At 41.3% G+C, this 21,768-nt stretch overlaps 1 protein-coding gene across 4 annotated transcripts in view; it reads left to right on the top strand.

Moving 5' to 3' along the window:
• The first annotated feature begins 20,227 nt into the window (after window positions 1–20,227).
• ANO5 (anoctamin 5) overlaps window positions 20,228–21,768 on the top strand; it is a 73,158-nt gene continuing 71,617 nt past the window's right edge. For all 4 annotated transcript variants that reach the window (XM_053925233.1, XM_045194288.2, XM_053925232.1 and 1 more), the window contains exon 1: window positions 20,228–20,727. In XM_053925233.1, the coding sequence (XP_053781208.1) occupies window positions 20,688–20,727 (40 nt within the window). In that variant the 5' untranslated portion in view covers window positions 20,228–20,687. The remainder of the gene's footprint in view (window positions 20,728–21,768) is intronic.

Raw genomic sequence — 21,768 nt, 5'->3', positions numbered from 1 at the left:
CAGCCGGAGACTTTATTTGGCTTCATTACCTAAGCCTGGTTGATTGACTTGTTGCTTATGTGGTTGACTATCTCCAGTACCCATTTCTTCCTTGGAGAATGGGGTAATATCACACGGGCCAGAGGGGCCCACCATGAGCAACCTGGGTAGCAGGTAGCATAAACTATCAGGTGATGGCCACGGGCCCTACAATGGATAACACAGATACTGCTTTCACTCTGGAAAGTCCCAGGGTTGAGAGGTTACCTCCCAGGAATCTGGAACAAAGACCAGACCTCTCTTGGAGCAGGTCAAATTCCTTACTACAGAGGAGAGCGGAAGTAAAAGAAGCCACAATGATTATTACACTAAAGCCAGGTTTTATTGCTTACATAATGCCAGTCTCATTAAAAGGATAATAGATTGCATATAAAAAAAGGAGCGGCAGCAGCAAAATGCTGTAAGATTTGCTACATCATATTTTTACCTGTTCTTTCAGCTTTAGGACCCAAGGTTTTGTGCAATGGCATAAAAAATTGATTTAGAAATGAAATTAGTCACATTAAATCCCCATTTCCTTCCTTTTATGTAACAACATTTTCATTTATATACACTAGCATGATTCATCTTGTAGGTTTGCTCCTGAAAGCAGGAAGAAACCAGTCCGTCATCTTTCATTCCTCCCCAAGCCCAGGAAGGGTCAGGATGCACATCCAAATGTCACTGCCCCATTAAATTCTGTGGTCCTGTGGTCTTGTCTTTCCTCTTTTTTTTTTTCTCTAAGTGGCTTTATATGCTAAATGATTAGATCACTGTTTTACATTTATACATATTCAATTATAACCGTGGCTCCAAGGAATTTCAAAAGGTTATTACATATAGTGAATGGGCAGAACACCATGCAGACTGTTTGAAATAGAGATAAAGTTTTATTTTCATGGTTGCCTTCTTATTACATTTGTTCCAGCTAAACTGTATATGGTAAAAGGGAAAACAAAATAAAGGTGAATCAGTCAGGGAAAGCCAATGGGCCACCATAAATTCACAGTAACCAACCTTGACATACACTCAACACTGCTAGTCTACCTTCTAGATTTGTCTGGGCAACTCATTCTTCTTCTGTTATTTTGACCTGAATCTAACTTTAAATCTTAACTCACCCCTTCTTGATTCTTAAATCAAGCAGATGATATCACCATTTACTTTACAGATAAAGTCCAAGAATTGTGGACGTACACACACAAATGCCTCCTTCACTTGCCACCAAATATTCAGACCTGCTCTATATAGCAAACTAAGCTAAGGATGCTTCTTTTTGGTTAAAATGAATGCAAAGGCCCTTTGCCCATCCAAGGACAGCACCTTCCTATCTGTTCTCCATTTCATCCTCTTTACTCTTCTCTGGAAAGTTGCATTACTGATTATCCCTTTCTTATAAATTGAAACTTTATTTTTCTGAATTATCCCACTGGTGTTCATGCATAGTCAAGTACTGCCTGTTTAAAAATTTAAAATCTGTCCCTCAATGCTAGATCCTACACCAATTAGCAACCTTGTATTTGGCCTTGTGTACAAGGCCAAACTTGTATTTTAAAAAATGTTTCAACTCACCTTGCACTCACTCCTCACTACACTGAATCTACGGTGTGTCCTCTATCATGTTACTGAAACAGGGCACTCAAAACCTCCTGTTGCTAAATCCGGGGGATATTTATAGGACTTACCTACTTAACTTCTTGGCATTGTTTGAGTATGCTGACCGCTCCTTCCTTCTTGAACTACTCTCTTCCCCATCATCCTAGGACATAATCATCATATTCTCTTGATTTGGTTATAGCTATGGCTGCTCACTTTAAATTCTTTTGCCTTCTTTATTTAGCTTTTTAATGCCGAAGGTCCTGAAAGTTCTATAAAAAAAACTATTATATTATCACCTTCACTTTCTTTCTTGGAACCAGCATCCGTGTCCATGTCTCCATTGCTCCTAAGCATAGATGATTCCTACATCTAGACCTCCTGCCTCGACAGTTCTTTGTACTTGAAGTCTGAATTTGTAATATTCATCCTGACAAATTGTCTCAAAACCTTCTCAGATATAATACATCCAAAGTACACCCATGACACCCCTTCTTTCACCAAAAAATTTTATCCTGTGATAATCCATGTCTCATCCCTTCAATTAAGTAAGATACTAAAACGGGGTTATCCCTTCCTCTGCCATAAACTGTATGTCCAATTCATCACCAAGTTCAGTCAATTTTATCCCTTAAGAATTTCTATCTCCATAGCCACGTCCGAGTTCAATGCACCATAGTATCTCTACCAGACATTAACAAGTCTCACATGCATCCCTGTCCGTGTCTCTACTTCTCACTCACCCCGCCCTAATACGTTCACCTTGCTATAGGCAGAGCGCTCTGATGTCACCTCTCTTAAACAATTTAATAGCTTTCTATTTCTCTTAAGGTATACATCAAAATCTTGGAGTAGTTTACAAGGCTGTTCGTCCTGACCCTTACTAATTCCATTCTTCCCGGCCCCTTGCTTCCTTTGGTTTAGCCCCACTGACTGTTTTCAAATAATTGAATTGCCCTGCTGCTTCTTGCCCTGTATGCTGCCTGAAACACTTCTTCCCTTTACCCAGGTAATTCCTAACTTATCTTTAGATCTCGCTTCTCTCATCACCTCCCCTAGAAAGCCTTCCTGATACTCCTGTCTAGACCAAACCTTCCTATCAGACGTTCTCCCGCTACCATTTGCATCTCCCTCATTACATGGATAACCATCACAGTGTTATATTTATTTATGTAATCATTTCCTTTTTCTCCCCCATAGGATTTAAGGAGGACAAGGAATGTATTAATTTCTTGTACCCCTGGAACCCAGCATACTGTCTGGTTATCAGTAAGTGTTTGTGTTTGTTAAGTACATACATAAATGAAAGAAATTTTACTAGGTTTTGAAATACAAAATCACAGAGGGCAGACTTTCTGTGTTTGAGGGTAACATTTAACCACTTGTGGGGAGGAAGCATTTTGTGAATTTCCTTTTTGCTGCCCTTATTGATCAAAATGTGGTCTTCAATGACTTGGGGAGCCTCAGAGGTGATGTGGTCCAGATGTGAGCAGGGAGATCAACAAGAGGCAAGGTCAAAGGCAGGGAGCTGACACCCTCCCAAGCGCTTTGCTCCACTTGAACCAGATTAACTTTGGTTTTCCCTGCATTTTACATTAGACTTCCATGGAATATTTTGCTTGAATAAGTGCCTCCTCTTCCTCCTCCCCCCCCTCAAAATGGTTTGAAAATTTCTGGACTAAGTAATATCAATGCACATTTAAGAAAATTGAAGCCCACATTAAATGAGTGAAATAACCCCAAGCTGCAAAAATGGCTAATACAGAATCTCTATGTTAGATTAAAAAATGGAAAATTCTCAAGAAAATCCCCTGGAAAGAATACAGTAGTCCTCTGAAAACAAAGAGGAATCACCGCTTTCTATTCCTCGGGCATTCCCTTTCCCTCTTGCTACTGTTATTCACGCAATTTTACTGCATTATCAAAAAATGGACTTTATAGGTTGAATATGAATATTTCATTTTGTGACTTTGTAGTGGAGAGTCACTGGTAACTAAGTTTCCCGGGCAATTTTTATTTTCATTTGTGAGATGGGAATACCAGATATTTTTTAAATGTCAGAACTCTCCCAAAATAACTATAGACCACCACTTATTTTTTTTCTGAAAACTGCCACTTATTTTTATTTCTATAGAAATAAAATAACTATAGTCTGCCGAAATAACTATGCGCTAACATTTATGGTTAGTTCTATAGACTGCCACTTATTTTTATATTCTGAAATTTGAATATATTCAAACATGATCTCAATCTTATAGATATAATTCATTCAGAATTCATTCATTAGAATTCATTAGGAAATCTAATAAGCCGAAGTCATTCCTTCTTTGGAAACACCAGAGGGCACTAACTACTGAAATAGAAGCCAGTAATTTTACAACATGTACATAAATAGATTTTCTCACTAGAGGGAGCAAAGGGAAAGTTAATTTGAAATAGTATTCTACACGCACTCTAGAAAGTCTCTCTAGATAGAATATATATACTTTTGTAAGACAAGGGAACACATTATTTTAACCTAAAGAAATATATTACTATCAGGATGATTTTAATAAAAATCAACCAGAAAAGACAATCTCTTTCTCAGGAATCTGAAAGTGGAAAACATATATCTATATTGTATCTATATAATATACATAACATATATATAATTTCTATACTGTATGTATTATATATCATTGCTGTCCTCTCTTTCCCTGTCTCTCTCCTCCCTTCCTTTTCCCATCCCTCTATACTTATCCCTCTATTTCTATTTTCATCTCTAGCTTTGTATCTTTAGACATATAATCTTTATATAATTCTAGCTATATATTACATAAAGCAAATGATGAAAACTCTAACATCTCAATACAAAAGTCAGAAAAGCATAAAAATAGAATTCACAGAAGTAACATGACAAAGAAAGTGAGGGAAAAATTTTTCACTTATAATAGTAATTTGGCAATGCAATGTAAAACAAAAACCAAATTATAGTGTTCAATGCTAGTGAGTATATAGCAAAATGGGCATTCATACACCACAGTAGAAGTAATAACTGGTTAAAAAATATCTTCCATAAAGCAATGTGGAAACGCATTTTTGTAGGTAGGTAAGTAGGTAGATAATTTTTAACTTCTTTTAATTTACCTTAAGAAAATCATAAGAGATATAATAAAATATAAATGTACAGTAACATCTGCCAGAGCAATGTGATAGTAAAAAAGCATAAATAAATTTAATGTAAAGAGAAAGGTAAACTATAGCTTTCATATCACTTCAAAAATATTATGCTTACTTTAAAAGTTAGGTCTTTAAAAATTATTAAATAAGATTTTTAAGTTCGCTTTTTAAAAGATTTTATTTATTTATTTTTAGAGAGAGGGGAAGGGAGGGAGAAAGAGAGGGAGACAAGCATCAATGTGTGGTTGCCTCTCATGCGCCCCCTACTGGGAACTTGTCCCACAACCCAGATGAGTGCCCTGACTGGGAATCAAATCGGAGACCCTTTGGTTTCCAGTTTGGCACTCAATCCACTGAGCCACACTAGCCAAGGCTATTAAATAACATTTGATAACATCATGCTATTTTGGTAATTTTTTAAGAAAATAGAAAATAAAATTATATATACAGTATGTTCCCCAAATATTTTTAAAAGTTCCTTTATTAATGGTGGTTAATTACATAGCAGGATTACAGATACTTTAAATTTTCTTTTTAAATTTTCTATACTTTCTAAATTTTCTAGGATGGGCAACATATCAATCTTTTAAAATATGTTTATTGATTTTATTATTTTGTTAGGTTTAAAAATTTTTTTTAAAATTTTTATTGTTATTCAATTACAGTTGTCTGCATTTCTCCCCATCCCTCCACCCCATCCCAGCCAAACCCACCTCCCTCCCCCACCTCCACCCTCTCCCTTGATTTTGTCCATGTGTCCTTTATAGTAGCTCCTGTAAACCCCTCTCCCCACTATCCCCTCCCTACTCCCCTCTGGCTATTGTTAGATTGTTCTTAACTTCAGTATCTCTGGTTATATTTTGTTTGCTTTTTTCTTTTGTTGATTATGTTCCAGTTAAGGGTGAGATCATACACCCTCTGCAACAGCATGGATAGAGCCGGAGAGCATTATGCTAAGTGAAATAAGCCAGGCGGTGAGGGACAAATACCATATGTTTGTTGATTTTGGACATAGGGAGAAACATCGATGTAAGAGAGAAACATCAATTGGTTCCCTCCCGTGCACTCCCCGACCAGGGGTCAAATCTGCAGCATTTGGGTGTACGGGACGATGCTCCAACCAGCTGAGCCACATGGGCCAAGGTGCAACATACTAATCTTATAGTTAGAAGGAAAACACATTTTTAACTTTTATTTTGAAAAAAATCAAAGTGTCCAAAAATATGTAAGAATAGTAAAGACATCTCTTATTAGGGTAAGTTTAAAGAACTGATATTTTTCAAGTTAAATGATACATTGCTATTTATCTATCTGTCCCTCCATTCCTCAATATACACACATATGAGTGATGTACGAGACCACCTACTGTGCCATGAATGTACCAGCACTTCTTTGAGAACTACAAGCCAATTTTGTAAATGTCTCTCAACAATTTGTGGGGTTTTTCCTTATGACTCAGTTCCGGTTATACATTTTTGTCTGGAATACTAATGAAGTAAAGCCGGAAATTCAGTAAATCCCGTCAGATGTCCCACTTGTGGAGACGAATGAGTTACTTCTGGGAACATGCTTTGAGCTAATGTACACCCCCCACACCTCATCAAAGTTTAAACTAGAGTGTTGTCATGTTCGACTGTTCGTGCCTGGAGCACAGGATGGTGGCCTTCTGACCATCACTGCTTCTGCTTTTAATGGTTGGCCTTCTATTTTTGAAATTTTCTTTTCTTCCCAATGTACTTATTAGCAGCGTGGGCACACGGATTTTTCTTTTAATTAATGGGTTGTAAGCCACCACTATTATTTTTTTTCATTTTGACATTCCAGTGCTGCTAGACTTGGTCACGGGAAGTCACCTGAGGCTGGCCCCTCGGTCCTTTTGACACACCCCCATTATTTTTTAAGCACTTCCTTACTTTGTGGCACCATAAAGTGTTCTAAGATCGTCTTGTACTTTTCCTGTCTCACTCTGGAAAATTTCAGTCGAACACGACAAGGTTCTTTCTGGACTTCCTCTGTTCCGTTTTTGTATCTCTCATCTCTAATAGTGAAAACCCTGCCTCTGAACATCACCGGCGTCTTTGCTCACGCACTCATCCCGTGATACACAGAAAGTAGTTTCCAAATTGCTCCACGCATGCTGCTGTGAAATGCAAACCTACCAAGCAGAGTTCAAGATTAGTTCATAGTTCTTTTCGTCTTTAGAATAAGGGTGTAGTTTAAGAGCTATTTGTTCTTAAAAATATGTTTAAAAGATACTTGGTTAGCTCTTTTATTCTCTTAGTGTGGTTATGTTATTTGAAAAATTAATTTTAAATTAAATTACATTAAGGTTACATGAATAAGCTAATTCGAAGGTTCTTCTGGACTTATTAACACATTGCAATTCAATGCAAAATTTAAAATATTTTCATGTATTTAGTTTTTTACGTTTCTTTTTTTCTGAGGATGAAAAGCATCATATAACCAAAAGTATAAAATAAGTATCAGAGTCCACACTGCTACAAGTAAATGATTAGAGTAAATAAATGTGGACAAGAGACAAATCTCCCATGCAGAAGCATTTTAAATAGTTTACGCAGTCTGTCCTCAAGGATGCGGAGCACAACTCCTTACTCCTTAAGTGTGGGCTGTGCATGGGGACCTCTTTCTAAAAAGTACAGTGGGAAAAGGAGGCAAAAAGAGTAACTTTATAGGAAATCAATCTACCAAACACTCTCATCCAGGTTATCAAGGTTAACATCAAAAGTGATAAGTCATATTAATAGTACTTACCCTTGAAATGATGGGATGAAAATGACATTTTACCTCTCTGGTCTTCCTCCTCAAAGCATATTACCCCAATCTAATCACACAAAGAACATCAGACAAATCCCAATTGAGTAGCATTCTAATAAATACTTGACCACTACTCCTCAAAACTCTCAAGGTCATTGGATGTAAGGAAAGAATGAGAAACTACCACAGCCAAAAAGAGCCTATGGGAACATGGCCTACTAAAGGTAATATGGTATTCTGGGTGCGATCTTGGAACGGGAATAGGACATTAGGTAAAAAGTGGGGAAATTTGAACTAGCATGAACTTTAGTTAATGACAATTTATCAATTTATGTTCATTAGTGTAACAAACGTAATGTACTAATGTAAGATATTAATAATAGGTGAAATTGCCTGTGGGCATATGGAACTCTCCCTACTGCATCTTTATAATACCTCTGTAAATCTAAAGCTACTCTAAAATAAAAAGTTTGTTTTAAAAATTGGTATAGAATGTTTGGAAAATGCAAGACATATAAAGAGAAAAACTTAATCTTTTGTAGCATTTCTACATAAATACCTTTAGTATTTTTAGCATATTTCTCTTTTACTTTCTCTCTCACTCCGTCTCTCTGTCTTTATCTCTCTTTCTCTCCCCCTCTTTCCTCTCTCCTTTCCTTCCTCCTTAGTTATCCCTCTATTTCTATTTTGATCTCTTCCAATGTTTTTAGCATACTTTCCTTTTTCTCTCTCACATTCACCAACTCCCTTTGGGTCAGTGTATCTGTGATTTGACCAGGATTCTAAAATACAATAGATGTGAAATTTTAACTGACTCTTGAATGTCTCAATCAAATCGAGAATACAGAGGGACTGGCAAATATGCAGAAGAATATGGAAAAAGCTATTCCTGTAATGTGAGCTTCACTTCACTTCACCCCAGATAAACCTTCACTTGAAGCTTCTCAGGGCAAGGGAGTTCTCATAGGACTCACAAGACTTCAAATGTGTTTCTGCAATTAAGACGACTTGAGGAGCAGTAACTGATTTGTGTGTCTGAGAATGCCAGTGTAGCTTGGCAGGAAAGCAAATTGGGACAGGTTTGGACTTTCAGACTTTGCTGAAGCAAGGGAAATGATAAGGGTTTCCCAATAACCAGATGTAAACCACTTGGGATCAACAGGCAGTTAGGTACTGGCTAACAAAGCTGTCTAGAAGGGCAGAGGAGCCCTGGATGCAAAATGCTGGATCTGGCCAATAGGTTCCTGGGGGCTAAAGAAACGAGCTATAAGCAACCAGTTGGAATAGGAAAGCATCTACCCAGGTCAAGGGAGTTTCAGTAGAGAGATGCTCATCAACGCCTCTGTGCCTGGTATGGGCTAAATGTCCGTGTCCTCCAAAATTCGTGTATTGAAGCCGTAACCCCCAGTGTGACTGTATCGGAAGGTGAGGCCTCTGGGAGGTAATTAGTTTTAGTTAGGTCATGAGGGTGTAACCCTCAAGATGGGATTAGTGCCCTTATAAGAAGAGCAGGATCTCTCTCTCTCTTCCTCCCTTTATCCCCCACTCTCCACTGCACACACTGATGAAAGGCTGTGTGAGGACACAGTGAGGAGGCAGCTACCTACAGTCAGGAGGAGAGCCCTCATCAAGAGCTGAAATGGCTGGCACCCTGATCCTGGACTTCCCAGTCCCCAAGCTGTGAGAAATAAATGTCTGTTTTTAAGCTACCTGTCTATGGTATTTTTTTAATAGCAGCCCAAACTAAGACAGTGCCTTTCCTTACTTCTACTTCCTTTCTTCTCTCTTTACCTCTAGAAGCCAGAAACATCAGCTAGCAAGTGGGTAGTAAGGAAGTCCCTATTCTAATAAACCTTCTAGTGTCTGGGAAAGAGATTAAAAACAGGTCAAAAAATAAAATGATCATTTTAAAGGGTTAGAGGAACAAAGACAGAGTGATGTGATCAGAATTTTTGGTTGGAGGCATAAGAGAGGTTACTTGACATGCAGTTCACACAGGGACATCTAGGAAGGCTTCTTTGGGAAGATGATGTTTAAGCTGAGACCTGAATGATAAGGACAAGCTAGTTACAAAAAATGAAAGACATAATGAAGTCCAGGAAAGAGACCAGTGTGAAGGGAACACAGGGAGAAAGGTGGAACAGGAGAGGAGGCAAAAGGCGGGGAGGTAGGGGCTCTTTCGTTAGTGTCTAATGTGTTACTGGGAAATGTTTGAATTTTCTCTTTTACTTTTCATGGAATATGCTCCTCCGCTCCTTTCTGTGTGTCTCTCTGGATGTCCACCTTCCTGATTAGGAAGAATCTAATTGAATAGATTACTTATCGCCTTAGTTGCTTGTATTAATTAATAGAATGTTTACTTCTCTGACAGTCCTCGGAGTCTCAGTGACTTCATTCTGGGTGGAAGAGAAGCCTATTTCTTACTCCAACAGATTCCAAAATAGTGTTCCTGATTAGTGGCATAGAGCTCTATTTTACTTAATCAATAAGGGACCCAAACTGATGGACGCTTCATTGTAATCAAAACATGGCTTTCAAGTTGGCCCTGGATGAGGATATGCACCCCAGGGTGGGCTGGGGACCGGGGACTGGGGGGAGAGCAGTGGGCGTGTGATCTCCTGAGGGGGTTTCATGGGCCCACAGCAAGTGATGAGCAGCACATCTGTCACATTTCTTTGGGCAGAATTTAGCGACATGACCTCGCCAAACTGCAAAGGGGGGTGAAAAAATGTAGCCTTAATGAATAGATGAGTAAAGAGATGTAGTTCAACCTATCACGGCCTGTGTAGCGAATGGCCGAGGCTGCGTTTCTTGGTGAGTATCAGTGGAACACAATGTAATGGGCGGGCATTTTGGAGCCTTCTACCTAATAGGATGGAAGTGAGTAAAGACAGAGTGTATTTTTAAAAACTCAAGAAAATATGATCTTGATTTCAAAAATGAAAAACACTGAAGTTTTGATAATACAACTTCAGAAAATAAAGCTGGACAAGATCTTCTTGCCTGATTGAGATGAGGAGGAAATATAGAGATTTTCAAGTGAAGGAACACTTCTGCAGGGCAGTTAATGGGTTGAACAGTGTTCTCACCCCGCAAAGACACGTCCAAGTGCTGAGCCTGAACCTGTGAATGTGACCTTATTTGAAAATAGGCTCTCTGTAGAGGTCCCTCTACGTGGAAATATGAGGCAAAAGGAAAGTAGATTCCTACCTTAATACTGTCCCAGGCAGTACTTCCAAAGTGTCCCACACTCTCTCCCCAGCAAACTATCTCCCCATGTCATTTCCAGGGATCTTTAAAGAGTACCTGTAACACATACTCAAAATTGGGTCTTTCAGCTCAGCTGCAGCCAACAAGCTGCTACAGCTGCTAGAAGGAACCTCAGCATGCCTGTGCGGATACTCACACCCAGTGGCAATGAAGCTACTGGTGTCCCAGGAGGTCAAAGCAGGGTATTTTCAAGAAGAGATGGACATGACCCCTTCCTCGACTTCAGGGCAACTGAGACTTATGTTGGCCAAGCCCGTTCCTAGACTCTCACTAGGTCCCTCCTGACTTGGCTTCGTCGTGCTCGGGGCCTTACTCCTCTCCTGCCCAGAAGTTCTCATGTGACCAAGAGGTTGGTGGGCAGCACACCTCATCAATCACCTCTACCCTTTCCATCGCCTTGGCACCTCTTTCAAAAAGAAAAAAAGAGAAAGAGAGAGAGAGGGACGAAGGGAGGAAGGAAGGAAGGAAGGAAAGAGAGAGAGAGAGAAAGAGAGAGAGAGAAAGAAAGAAAGAAAGAAAGAAAGAAAGAAAGAAAGAAAGAAAGAAAGAAAGAAAGAAAAATAGAATCTTTGTTGCTCCAGTTAAAGCAAAGCCCTACGTATAACAATTTATGTAAAGACAACTCTTGGCCAAAGGTGGCGTGTGTCCTAACCTCACACAGCTTTGCTCCAGGTAAAACAATAATTGTGTAAGAAAAAATAAAATAAAAGTAAAGGAGAGATTGTTGTTGTGGAGCAAGCATGAAGTTGCCACAGACAAACAGCCCTTCTCCTGAGGCTGAGGCTGGTCCTATTGTGCTGATGAGCCATCAAAGACTTGGAACCTGTGTTCCAGCTTTTGCATGACTTGCTACTTATTTCCAGTGCCACAGGGAAGGAAGTTTGTGTCCCTCTGTCTTGGTGGGTTATTAGATAATGAGAACTTTAAAAGGTATAGCTGTTGGGATTTGGCTCAATTCAACCACAAGATTTAGGCTGAGAATGGAAAGAATGGGATTTGGTGGTTGCATCAGCCCTGTAAAAAGAGTCTCAGGGAAAAGTTCCAGCATGCATTTACATCATCTGTTTGTTTGGTACATGTGGAGACTAAAAGCAGGCCCAATGCAAAAGGAAAGAGGCCATTTGCAGCTAAGGAAAGAAGCCAAGAATAATAACAGAGGAAATAAAGAGTGAATCAGGTTTGAGAGATAAGTTCAAGGTTAGAAACAGAGGACAAGAAGGTTTGGGAAATTGTGTGATATGGCAAATATGTAACTGACAGTGTATTCGTTTGCTAGGATTACTGTAACAAAATAGCACTGACTGGGTGGCTTAACAGAAATTTAATTTTTTTCCAGTTCTGAAGGCTAGAAGTCCAAGATCAAGGTGTCAGCAATTTCAGTTCAATTCAGTTCAGTTTCTCCCAAGGCCTGTCTCCTTGGCTTGCAGATGGCCATTTTTTCTCTCTGTCCTCATACGGTCCTCCCTTTGGGTGTACATGCCCCTGGTGTTTCTTTGTGTATCCGAACTTCCTCTTCATTTGAGTTAGGAACCACTTCACAGCCTCATTTAAACGTAATTTCTTTAAAGACCCTCTCCCCAGATACAGTCACATCATGACATACTTGGGGTTCAACATGAACTTGGGGACAGAAACAACTTGAATTTGGAAGCAGAAACAACTCGGCCAATAGTGGATATACAGGGTGGGGGGAAAGGAGATTTACAGTCATTTGTATGGAAAGTGATATAATAATTAATAAAAAGCAATACAAGAAAAAACTCTGGGTTTTTCTTGGTCACTGTTGCATCTCCATACCTTTCAACAATGCCTGCGAATGAACACTGAAGATGCTCGGTGATGTTTGGTGAATAAATGAGGAGAGAAAAGAGGGAGAAAAAGGAGAAAAAGAGAGGAATGGTAGAATACCCAGGAAAATCACTGATAAACTTAAAATAAACTTTCCTAAGTCCTTAGTATATCTCTTCGTTATTTTAGTAAAGGGTCTAATATATACTATACTGCACTGTACTATACTATACTCTTAGAGAACAACATTCTTTGTAATCACTTATTTGAATTTTTAATGTATCTCACATAGTAACTGACACATTTCCCAAGAGAATATTTAATTCACATCAAGGACACCAGAAAAATGCTCGAGAAAATTTCACAGTTTGAGGGCAGACCGGACAATGAACTGTTTTGGGTTGCAGCAACGAGACGGACTTAGTGAAAGACTATCAGGGCTCAGGGATTCAACCTTTCACAGGAGGGCCGGGCTTAAGAAAGAGACAGAAATCAAAGTAATTCCAAAGGGCCAAGGGACAGGAAGGACAATAACCATCTTACGGCAGGAAGGGTACGGCCAGGACACTGTGCCAATCCAAGTGGTGTTGCTGCTCCTGTGGCAAGCCTGGGCACGGTGCCCGTTACAGTCCCCCTACCGCCACAGTGAACAACAAACGAGGATCTTCTTTTTGTCATTTCAAAGGACTAAACACGAGCATCTGACTGGCAAAGTCTAGGTCCTCTGACTGCTCTCTAGCTGCTGCTCTATCAGCCGCTGTATTAGGAGGTAAGGGAATACCCCAAATGAGAGACACATTCCGGAAAACTGTACTTACCAGGAACACCAAGGCAGGAGCCTACAAGGTGAGTCTCTGTGTGTTCTCAACTGAGGTCAGCGTGAGGAGGACAGAGTTGTGAGCACAATAGGAAAGGCTATGGTCCAGTGTGCCAGGCTCAGACACTTGAACTTATAAAATTAGAAAGAAGACTATTTTTTCTCCATTCTCTCCTGTTTCCCTTTTCAGGACCCTGGATACATAGCCTCCAGTTCTTCTATCTGTCCCTAAAAGGTATCCAGGTTAGTGGAAGAAATAGCACTTAAACCTGGGATCAGTTAAACACAGTTTCTGATCCACACTCTGCTGTTTACCAGCTTTGTGCCCATGGGCAAGTCCTTAACCTCTGACGCTCAGTTTCCTCACTCACAAAGTGGGACTCACGGTAGCAAGCTCACTGCTGTGAGTTTAACAGAAAGGCTTCTTTCTTTCCCCAACAAGAGGCACCGAGTCCTGGCCACACCCGCCAGCACTCCTCCAATACTCCAGCATTCATTTCTCTCCTCCCCCCTTCCCCATGCCCAGCTCTGTGTTCTCACCCACTAAAAGCATCTTAAAGAAGGGAACCTGTGATATACATAAATGAAACTTTAATGGTGCAATTAGAGGCAGTTAAAGAGTTATCAATGTCAGGGCATCGCCCAGGGGCATTCCATAACAATAATCGGTAGTCACTTTGGCCGCCAATACATCTACTAGATCATAGGTTTTTCAGCTTTAATGTATAAAACTAATAAACCAGTAGGACATAGAACAGCACAGAGAGTAAGAGCATGACCTCTAGAACTTGACTCCTTGAAAATCCTGGCTCCGCCTCTCATCTGCTGTGTGGCCTTAGGCAAGTTACTAAAACCCTCTGTCTTCTGTGCCTCAGTTTTCTCATCTGGAAAAAAAAAAGAAGAAGAACATCTATTGTATGAGGTTGTTATAATAATTAAATGGATTAATATATGTAAAGTCCTTAGAACAGTGCCAGTGTTAAAACTGGGATCAGTTGACTAACATAATTAAAAGGAAGATCCCTAAATATAAAGAAAATGACACATATTCTGTGGCATAAATTATCTTTTATTCAAACAGCTAAACCTATAGTATGAGTAGACTTGCAAACTCTGACTCAGAAATAAACACCTCGGGCTCCCACCAAGTGAAGGCTAGGCACACAAAGATTTACGAGGTGGGGCAGATCCTAGTCACTCACTCATCCCTGAAGCAGAAAAGCAGATAACCCAAGCAGACACGGACATCTTCAGTCACCCGCTTTACACACACACACACACACACAAGCACGCACATGCACACACACAATTCTTTTCTGTCTCTTATATTAACTCCACATCTTGGTGTCTGAAGGACTATTAATTTTTTATACAAGTTGAGTTTAAAGCCTACACTTAAAAAAACCTACAGTATAGTACAGTAATTATGAACTTGAGCTCTGAGCCATACTTAATTTCTTTATCTGTTTTGCAGATAAGCAGATTGAGACAAAGAGATGTTAATATACTTGCACAAGGGGGTTGGGAGCTACTTTTATCTCTAACAGGCTAGAGACTTAATTCTCGGCTCACCTAATCTCCACAATAACCCTCCCAAATGGGCATGATGTCCATTTCACAGCTGAGGAAACTGAGATCCAACAAGAGTTAGAAGCCTGTGCAAGTTACTAAGTTAGTGAGTAGCCGGGCTATGATTTAAACTTATTCCCCCTCATAAAATGCTAAGGATTTTTCTTGGTTTCTCAACCTTTATTACTCTCCAGTAGTTAGATGTAACTGTGTAAAATTAATGTGAAATTTGTAGGACAAGTATGGTCAAATTTGGAAATTTCATATAGTCCCATGTAGACTTAAAGATGTGCTGTGCAGAAATCATCACAATTCCTTATGGGCACTCTTACTTCCCTATATTTTCCTTTACTTTCTCAAATTCATACATTACTATCCTATACCTATTGACATTGATTTGAATGGAACATCACTGGGAAAGATTTTGGAGGAATATAAGATATGGTCTCTGCTATCAGATGACTATGATCTGGTTGGCAAGATAAGACCATCACAAAAGAAGCTATGAGAGAGCAAAGCAGTGAAGGAGAGATTCAACTGGCCTTCTGTCAATGAATACTCATATGTTAAGCCCTGTGCTTGCTTCTGGTTGATACGGTGATGAGTAAGAGACACGGTATGAGACATGGTTCACGTCCTCATGGAGCACCAAAGGGAGACCAATGAACAAACAGTTAAATAATCACAGCTGTACTGGGTTGGCAAAAAAGTCCCTATGGTTTTTGCCATAAAAGACACATTTTTCACTTTCACCAATAACTTTATTGATTTGGATATTTTGAGTATGTTGGCTATCTCCTCTGTGGTATAACATTGACTTTTCTCAGTTAATGTCTTGGTTTGATCACTATAAACTTCAACTGGTCTACCGGACCGTGGAGCATAATCTGGTGAGAAACCTCCAGCATAAAACTTCGCAAACCACTTTTGACCCGCTCGATCAGTCACACACTTTTTCCATACACTACACGATTTTTTTTTTTTTTTTTTTTTGCGTTTCAGTTGCGTTTTTACCTTTCTGGAAATAATTAAAGCAAAATATGCTGAAAGTGTTGCTTATTTTTCTTCCATCTTCAATATTAAAAGGACTACACAAAAATTCACCAATTTTGATTTCTTTTAGTGCACGCTGACCTGACAGCTGTCACAATACAATCTAACACAATTGTTTTGAATGGAGTTAAAGACAACTAAGCGCTACTAGAGCCATCTTACAGAGAAAAAACAAACGAACCTTTTGGCCAACCTGGTAAAATATTCTGAGCGGCCATCAGAAATTTCCTCTTCTGGCTGAACACCCTACTGGGACAAGCCTTGTTTGGCAGAGCCTGCCCTGGGGCCCATCTGCAGGGCCTTCTCTGACATCAGTGGAGTGGCTATCGATCAGTCCATTTTTGAAATAGCCTGTTTTTATGTTACAGACTCCCATTTCTTTGTCTTTGAAGATGACTTTTCTGGCAATTCAAGATTAGAGCCATCCCATAATGTAAAGCAACTATGTAATAAAGCAGGGTGAGCTTTTTTTTTTCCCCCCGAGTGACTGCTTGCAACTTCAAATGTTACCAGCTTGGGGGAACTAAAGAATGAATGTGATTAACAACTTTCTCCTTCAAACATGACATTACAGACCACAGCAGGCTCAGATACAAGAATGCTCACAATTTCAGGGGAGTCAAGTATAGTTTTGATGCTTCTTACGCTGCTGGTGGAAACCATGGAGCTGCTGGGTGGAGCCGAGGAAAGAGGATTTAATTGGGTGGATAAAACCCCGGATGTAACTACTGAGGCACTGGAACTCTCTAATTGCATTTTCTTTGTACTCATGGTTGAAATTATAACCAAATTAGATACTTTGAAAACAGACTATATTTTCATACACATTTTATAAAAGGCCTGACCAATTTTAGTGTTCCTAATTGTATGCTTTCACTAACTTGAAGCTTCTGTATTTCAATCTTTTGGTTTTGTATGTAACCCAAGTTTTAAGGTCTCCTTTAGAATTTCAGTAGTGGATATATTTTAGGGAACACCAGCAGGCAGACAGCATATTTGAATCCAAACATTAAATCATCTTTTGACGGGAACCTATTTCTCGGAAGCTTTTATTTCATTGCCACAGCCCTAAAACTCATCTGAATGCTACCTAATGGAGCTCTTTAATCAATATGTGAGTCCGCGGGGACTTAAGAGTTCCTCCCATTGCTTCAGGCAATATTTGTATTGACATTTTTATGCATCATGTACTTGATTTCAAAGTCCAGAAATCTGTGGGCTTGCTTCATAGATTCCCTGAATTATTAAAGACTAATAAAATTGTCATGAAAATTAAAGGGATGAATGTAGTTGACCATAACAGGCTTCTCTAAAGCTCTCTAAAACTCTACCACTTAAAATCAACTCACCAACAGTAACAAATTCAACAGAATTAAAATGGCATCCATGGTTTACTATTTGAAGAAGTGAAGACATAGGAATTCTTAACAATTGATGTACCAAACAACCCTGAGGTAGGAATTATTTGGTTTATTTTATAAGTTAGGAAACTGGAGCTCAGAAAGGGTGAGAGTCTCACCAAATACCATACAGTTAAGAACTAAGAGAGCTCAAATTTGAAATCAGTGTCATCATACCCAAACCACTTATCTAAAAACAGTATTGCCTGATGGGAAGGAAGAAAGTCCTCCCATCAGCCAACACTGAATAGCCTCACTCATCAGGCTATTGTAGGAATTAAAGAGGGAGGTGGTAAAATGACTATTGTGGGAAATTACCCATTATGGCTTCCAGCTACATGAAATCATATTCAATAACTGATGAGTGAGACATTTCAAAAGAGGAAATGACAGAAAACTGGAAATTTAGAGCTATTTATAAAAATATTGAACAAAATCAAAGCTGATTTTAGTTTGCATCTTATAAACCGATATGGTGATTAAGAACATAAACTGAAGAGTCAGGCTCTTCTGGATCCAAGCTCTTGTCCTGTCTTTTAATAGCTGTGCAGCCCTGACTGGTGTGGCTCAGTGCATTGAGCACTGGACTGTGCAGCAAAGGGTCACCAGTTCAAATCCCACTGAGGGCACATGCCTGGGTCCCTGGTAGGGGGCATGTGAGAGGCAACCACACATTGATGTTTCCCTCTCTTTCTCCCTCCCTTCCCCTCTCTCTAAAAATAAATAAATAAAGTATTTTAAAAAACAGCTATGCCATTCTGGGAAATTAACCAATATAGCCTTAGTTTCCTAAATGATTTTTTTAACATACATAACTATGATAAAGTTTAATGTATACATTGGGAACATTAAGAGATTAACAATAACTAAAAGATAGAACAATTACAATAATATACTGTAATAAAGTTATGTGAATGTGGTCTCTTTCTCAAAATATCTTATTTTGATCATCCCCTACTTGCAGTAGATGGCTCGGTGTCACTTGTGTCAAGGGGTCCCTTGCCGAAGTCAAGGGACCAGCCAATTCAGCAACAAAATGTTCCATTTAATTCTGTGCAAAATCAAGAGCATTAAATGTCTTCTCGCATATGTCACTTCAAATATGGTGCAGAATCAAGAGCTATAAAACTGAAAATCATATAAAACCAGATAAATAATTTTGTTGTTTATTTTTATTTAAACATAAAGCAAAGATTGCACTCATCTGTTGAATCCCAATATGCACAGCACCTAGCAGAGTACCAAGTATACAGGAAGAACGTGAAATAAACCATGTTGTAAACATTTTATTAGAATCAAACAATGATTAGTAATCAAGAGGTGAAAACCAAACACTTGCATCATAACTTGAGATTTATTTTAATTACATGTAAGTTCATTGTTTGATTCACATTTCAAACACAATTCCAAAATTCATCAAGTAAGGAATTGCTTGTCTCAAACCATTTGACCTGAACTAATGTTTTCCTAGAGGTTTACTAACAGCACAGACAGCAAAATAGAGGAAAAAACAAAAAGGTGATTTCCAGTTCCCCAGTTAACCATGACCTTCACCAAAACACTTCTGTCTAGTAGGCCTTTGTCCTTATGTGTAAATGGTAGTTCTTGGCTCTAAACAGTCAATAGAAAGAGGGAGAAATAGAACAGCATAAGAAAAAAAGAAAAGGCAAATCTTCCTTGGTTATCTCCTCCTTATTCTTAAACCATCCCATCCCCGCCCCAAAGGCAAAGTCCTGCAATCCTCAGTACTCTCAGGGCCTTCCAGCTCACACCTCTGCTTTACCCTGAGTGCATCGTCGCTCGTATCTTTTTCACCCATTAGACAGTAATTCTTCATGTCTCCCAATTATTGGGTAGCTGGGAGCTGTTGGGGTCCCAACAACATTGAACGATTTCAGTGGAGGAGCCTGCGAACAGTGGCACCCATTCACGCTACCTGAGGCTGAACTGCTGTCCCAACGTAATTGGGGTTAGTTTCGATGGAGGCTAATTTTTAACACATTTTGCCAGCACTCTACACTGTACTCGCAACATTCCTAGGAGGCGGGAACTGTTCCGTTCTCGTTTTAAAGATGGGGAAACTGAAGCTTTCAGAAACTTGGTCAATGCCACTCAACTTTTAGGGGCGGAGGCTGAATTCGAATTCAGGACAACAATGTTGGACTTTCCCCAGCCTTATTCGGCAGAGATCTGGGAGGTTGGTTCCCTGTTTTGGCAGCCGGACCGGCTAGAAGCAAAGTTAACAGTCACACGCGGGACGCAGAAGGGAGGGGCTGCTAGAACCTTGGAGGGTGCTGGCCTTAAGGGGAAGGGTCCCCTTAAGGTCGGGGGGCTTTTTCTCACCCGACAGAAAATACCTCTCCGACTAGGAGGGGGTGCCCTCCGAGTGCCACTGCCGAAGGCGGAGGGCCAAACGAATGGAAGCGGACCAGGACAACTGGCTGAGGGAGCAGCTGGCTGGTCGGCGGGGATCCGAGGAGGACGGCTGGGAGAGAGGGGAGACGGCAACGCCAGAGAACCCGGAGTCCTGGACCTGGGCCGACTCGGTGGAATGGGACGAGCAACGCCTGTTGAGAATGGAGCCGGCGGGCCAAGAGGCGGTGGGCCCCGAGGGAGGACGGGGGGCGGCGGGCACCGACGAGGGCGCGGGAGAGACCAGCCCCGCGGAGGCGGCAGTGGCGGAGCCGCCGGGCTCCGACCCCCCGAGCGGGGAGGAGTGGGCGGACCCGCCGCCGGTGCTGCCGGGGGGCGGGGAGCTGGCGACCCCTGAGGGCGGGGCGACGGCGGGTCTTGAGGGCGGGGGGAGGAGAGAAGGGCGGGGAAAGAGGGAGGGCGCGGGCGGGAGTGAAGAAGGGCTGCCAGAGAGCGAGAGTGGAGAGACCCCGGGGAAGCCCGGGGGCGGGGCGAGGAAGCCGGGAGACCGGCCTCTCGGCTCGTTTTGGGAGAGGTACTGGGAGGGGTCCCAGGAGCGCTACCGGGAGAGGGCGGCGAAGCGGCCGGCCGAGGGCACGGGGCCGGTCCAGTGCCAGTATCCTTTGGAGAAGAAACCCAACTGGCTGGAGATCCCGGGGACGACAGAGAGGCCGGAGCACGAGATCCTCCGAGAGGAGAGGAAGGAAGCCACCTCCTCTTCGGAGCACGTAGTCCGTCGGCCCACGATCACAATCAGTCTCTGCCCGAGAACCGGCCGCCGGTCGCTGCGTCCTGTCGCCTCTTTTAGTGTCATTAACGAGCTGGCGAAGATGGGCGATCCGAACGTCCTGGAAATGGTGCAGGAGGAAGGTAGGAGCCGGAGGAGTGGCGCCGCAGGAGTGTCGGACTCCGTGCGCACACCCGGGCACCGCAGACGCAGGGATCCCGGGGGACGTTGGCGGCTTTGCGGCCTGGAGCCCGGGGACGTTCCCTGGGAGGCGTGCCTTGCACGAGACAGGGACAGCAAGACAAAACAGACCCTGCCCCGGTGGGTGGGAGTAGGCGCCCCTTGATGTCCACTGCTGCTCCGGCAAGCCCCTAGCCTCTGTCCTGTGATCCCCTGCGCTTCCGAGACCATCCTCCTTTGCTTCTGGGTACGCGGCGGAGCTCTGGAAAAATGCTGGGAGGCTATAGGTGAGCGTGCTGGGCATGTGAGTTTTGAGTGCCCAGGCACGCGAACAGTTCAAGGCCACAGCTTAGGATGCACGGCAACCGACCCTCGTGTGGAAGCTGGCCCTTGAGTGCTTTTGCCTTGCTGTATTCGCCAATTACTGCTCAAGCTTTGAGATCCTGGTTAATTAGCGGACCCTAAGGGTTCAGATTCTTGTGCACCGGGGAACCAACGCTGCTGTACTCCCTGTTTTCATTGAATCTTAAGTCGAGGAATATTTGCTCATTGTTTGTTAAGGCCTTTTCACAGACCTATACTCTGTGGGTTTATTTTAGTACATACGTTTTTAAAAAAAAATGCACCTGTTTTTCTCGGGCTGTCTCCAGGACCCTCAATGACTCTCAGTTCCCTTGATAACACTGTTTTCATAGCTTGTTTAGTATTAGATCTAAACCCGGAAACAGTTCTTTTTAACTGATCAAAGTTCTAGGTAGTCTGACTAGTCAGTCTTCAAAGGCACCAAGAAATGCAATACATTATTGCATTCCCCTCCTCCACATTCTTAACAGTTTTATTGCTATGATTTACAGACTATAAAAATCAGCCATTTAAAGTGTACAATTCAGTGGGTTTTGGTATATTTAGAGTTCTACAGTCATCACCACAATCTAATTTTAGAACATTTTCATCACCCCAAATAGAAACCTCTTAGTAGTCACTACCCATCCCCCTTTCTCCTA

Source organism: Desmodus rotundus, chromosome 5 (genome assembly GCF_022682495.2).
Source record: "Desmodus rotundus isolate HL8 chromosome 5, HLdesRot8A.1, whole genome shotgun sequence".
Lineage (NCBI taxonomy): Eukaryota > Metazoa > Chordata > Mammalia > Chiroptera > Phyllostomidae > Desmodus > Desmodus rotundus.
Note: the sequence above shows the minus strand (reverse complement) of the source record. Positions and strands in the feature narration are given on the sequence as shown.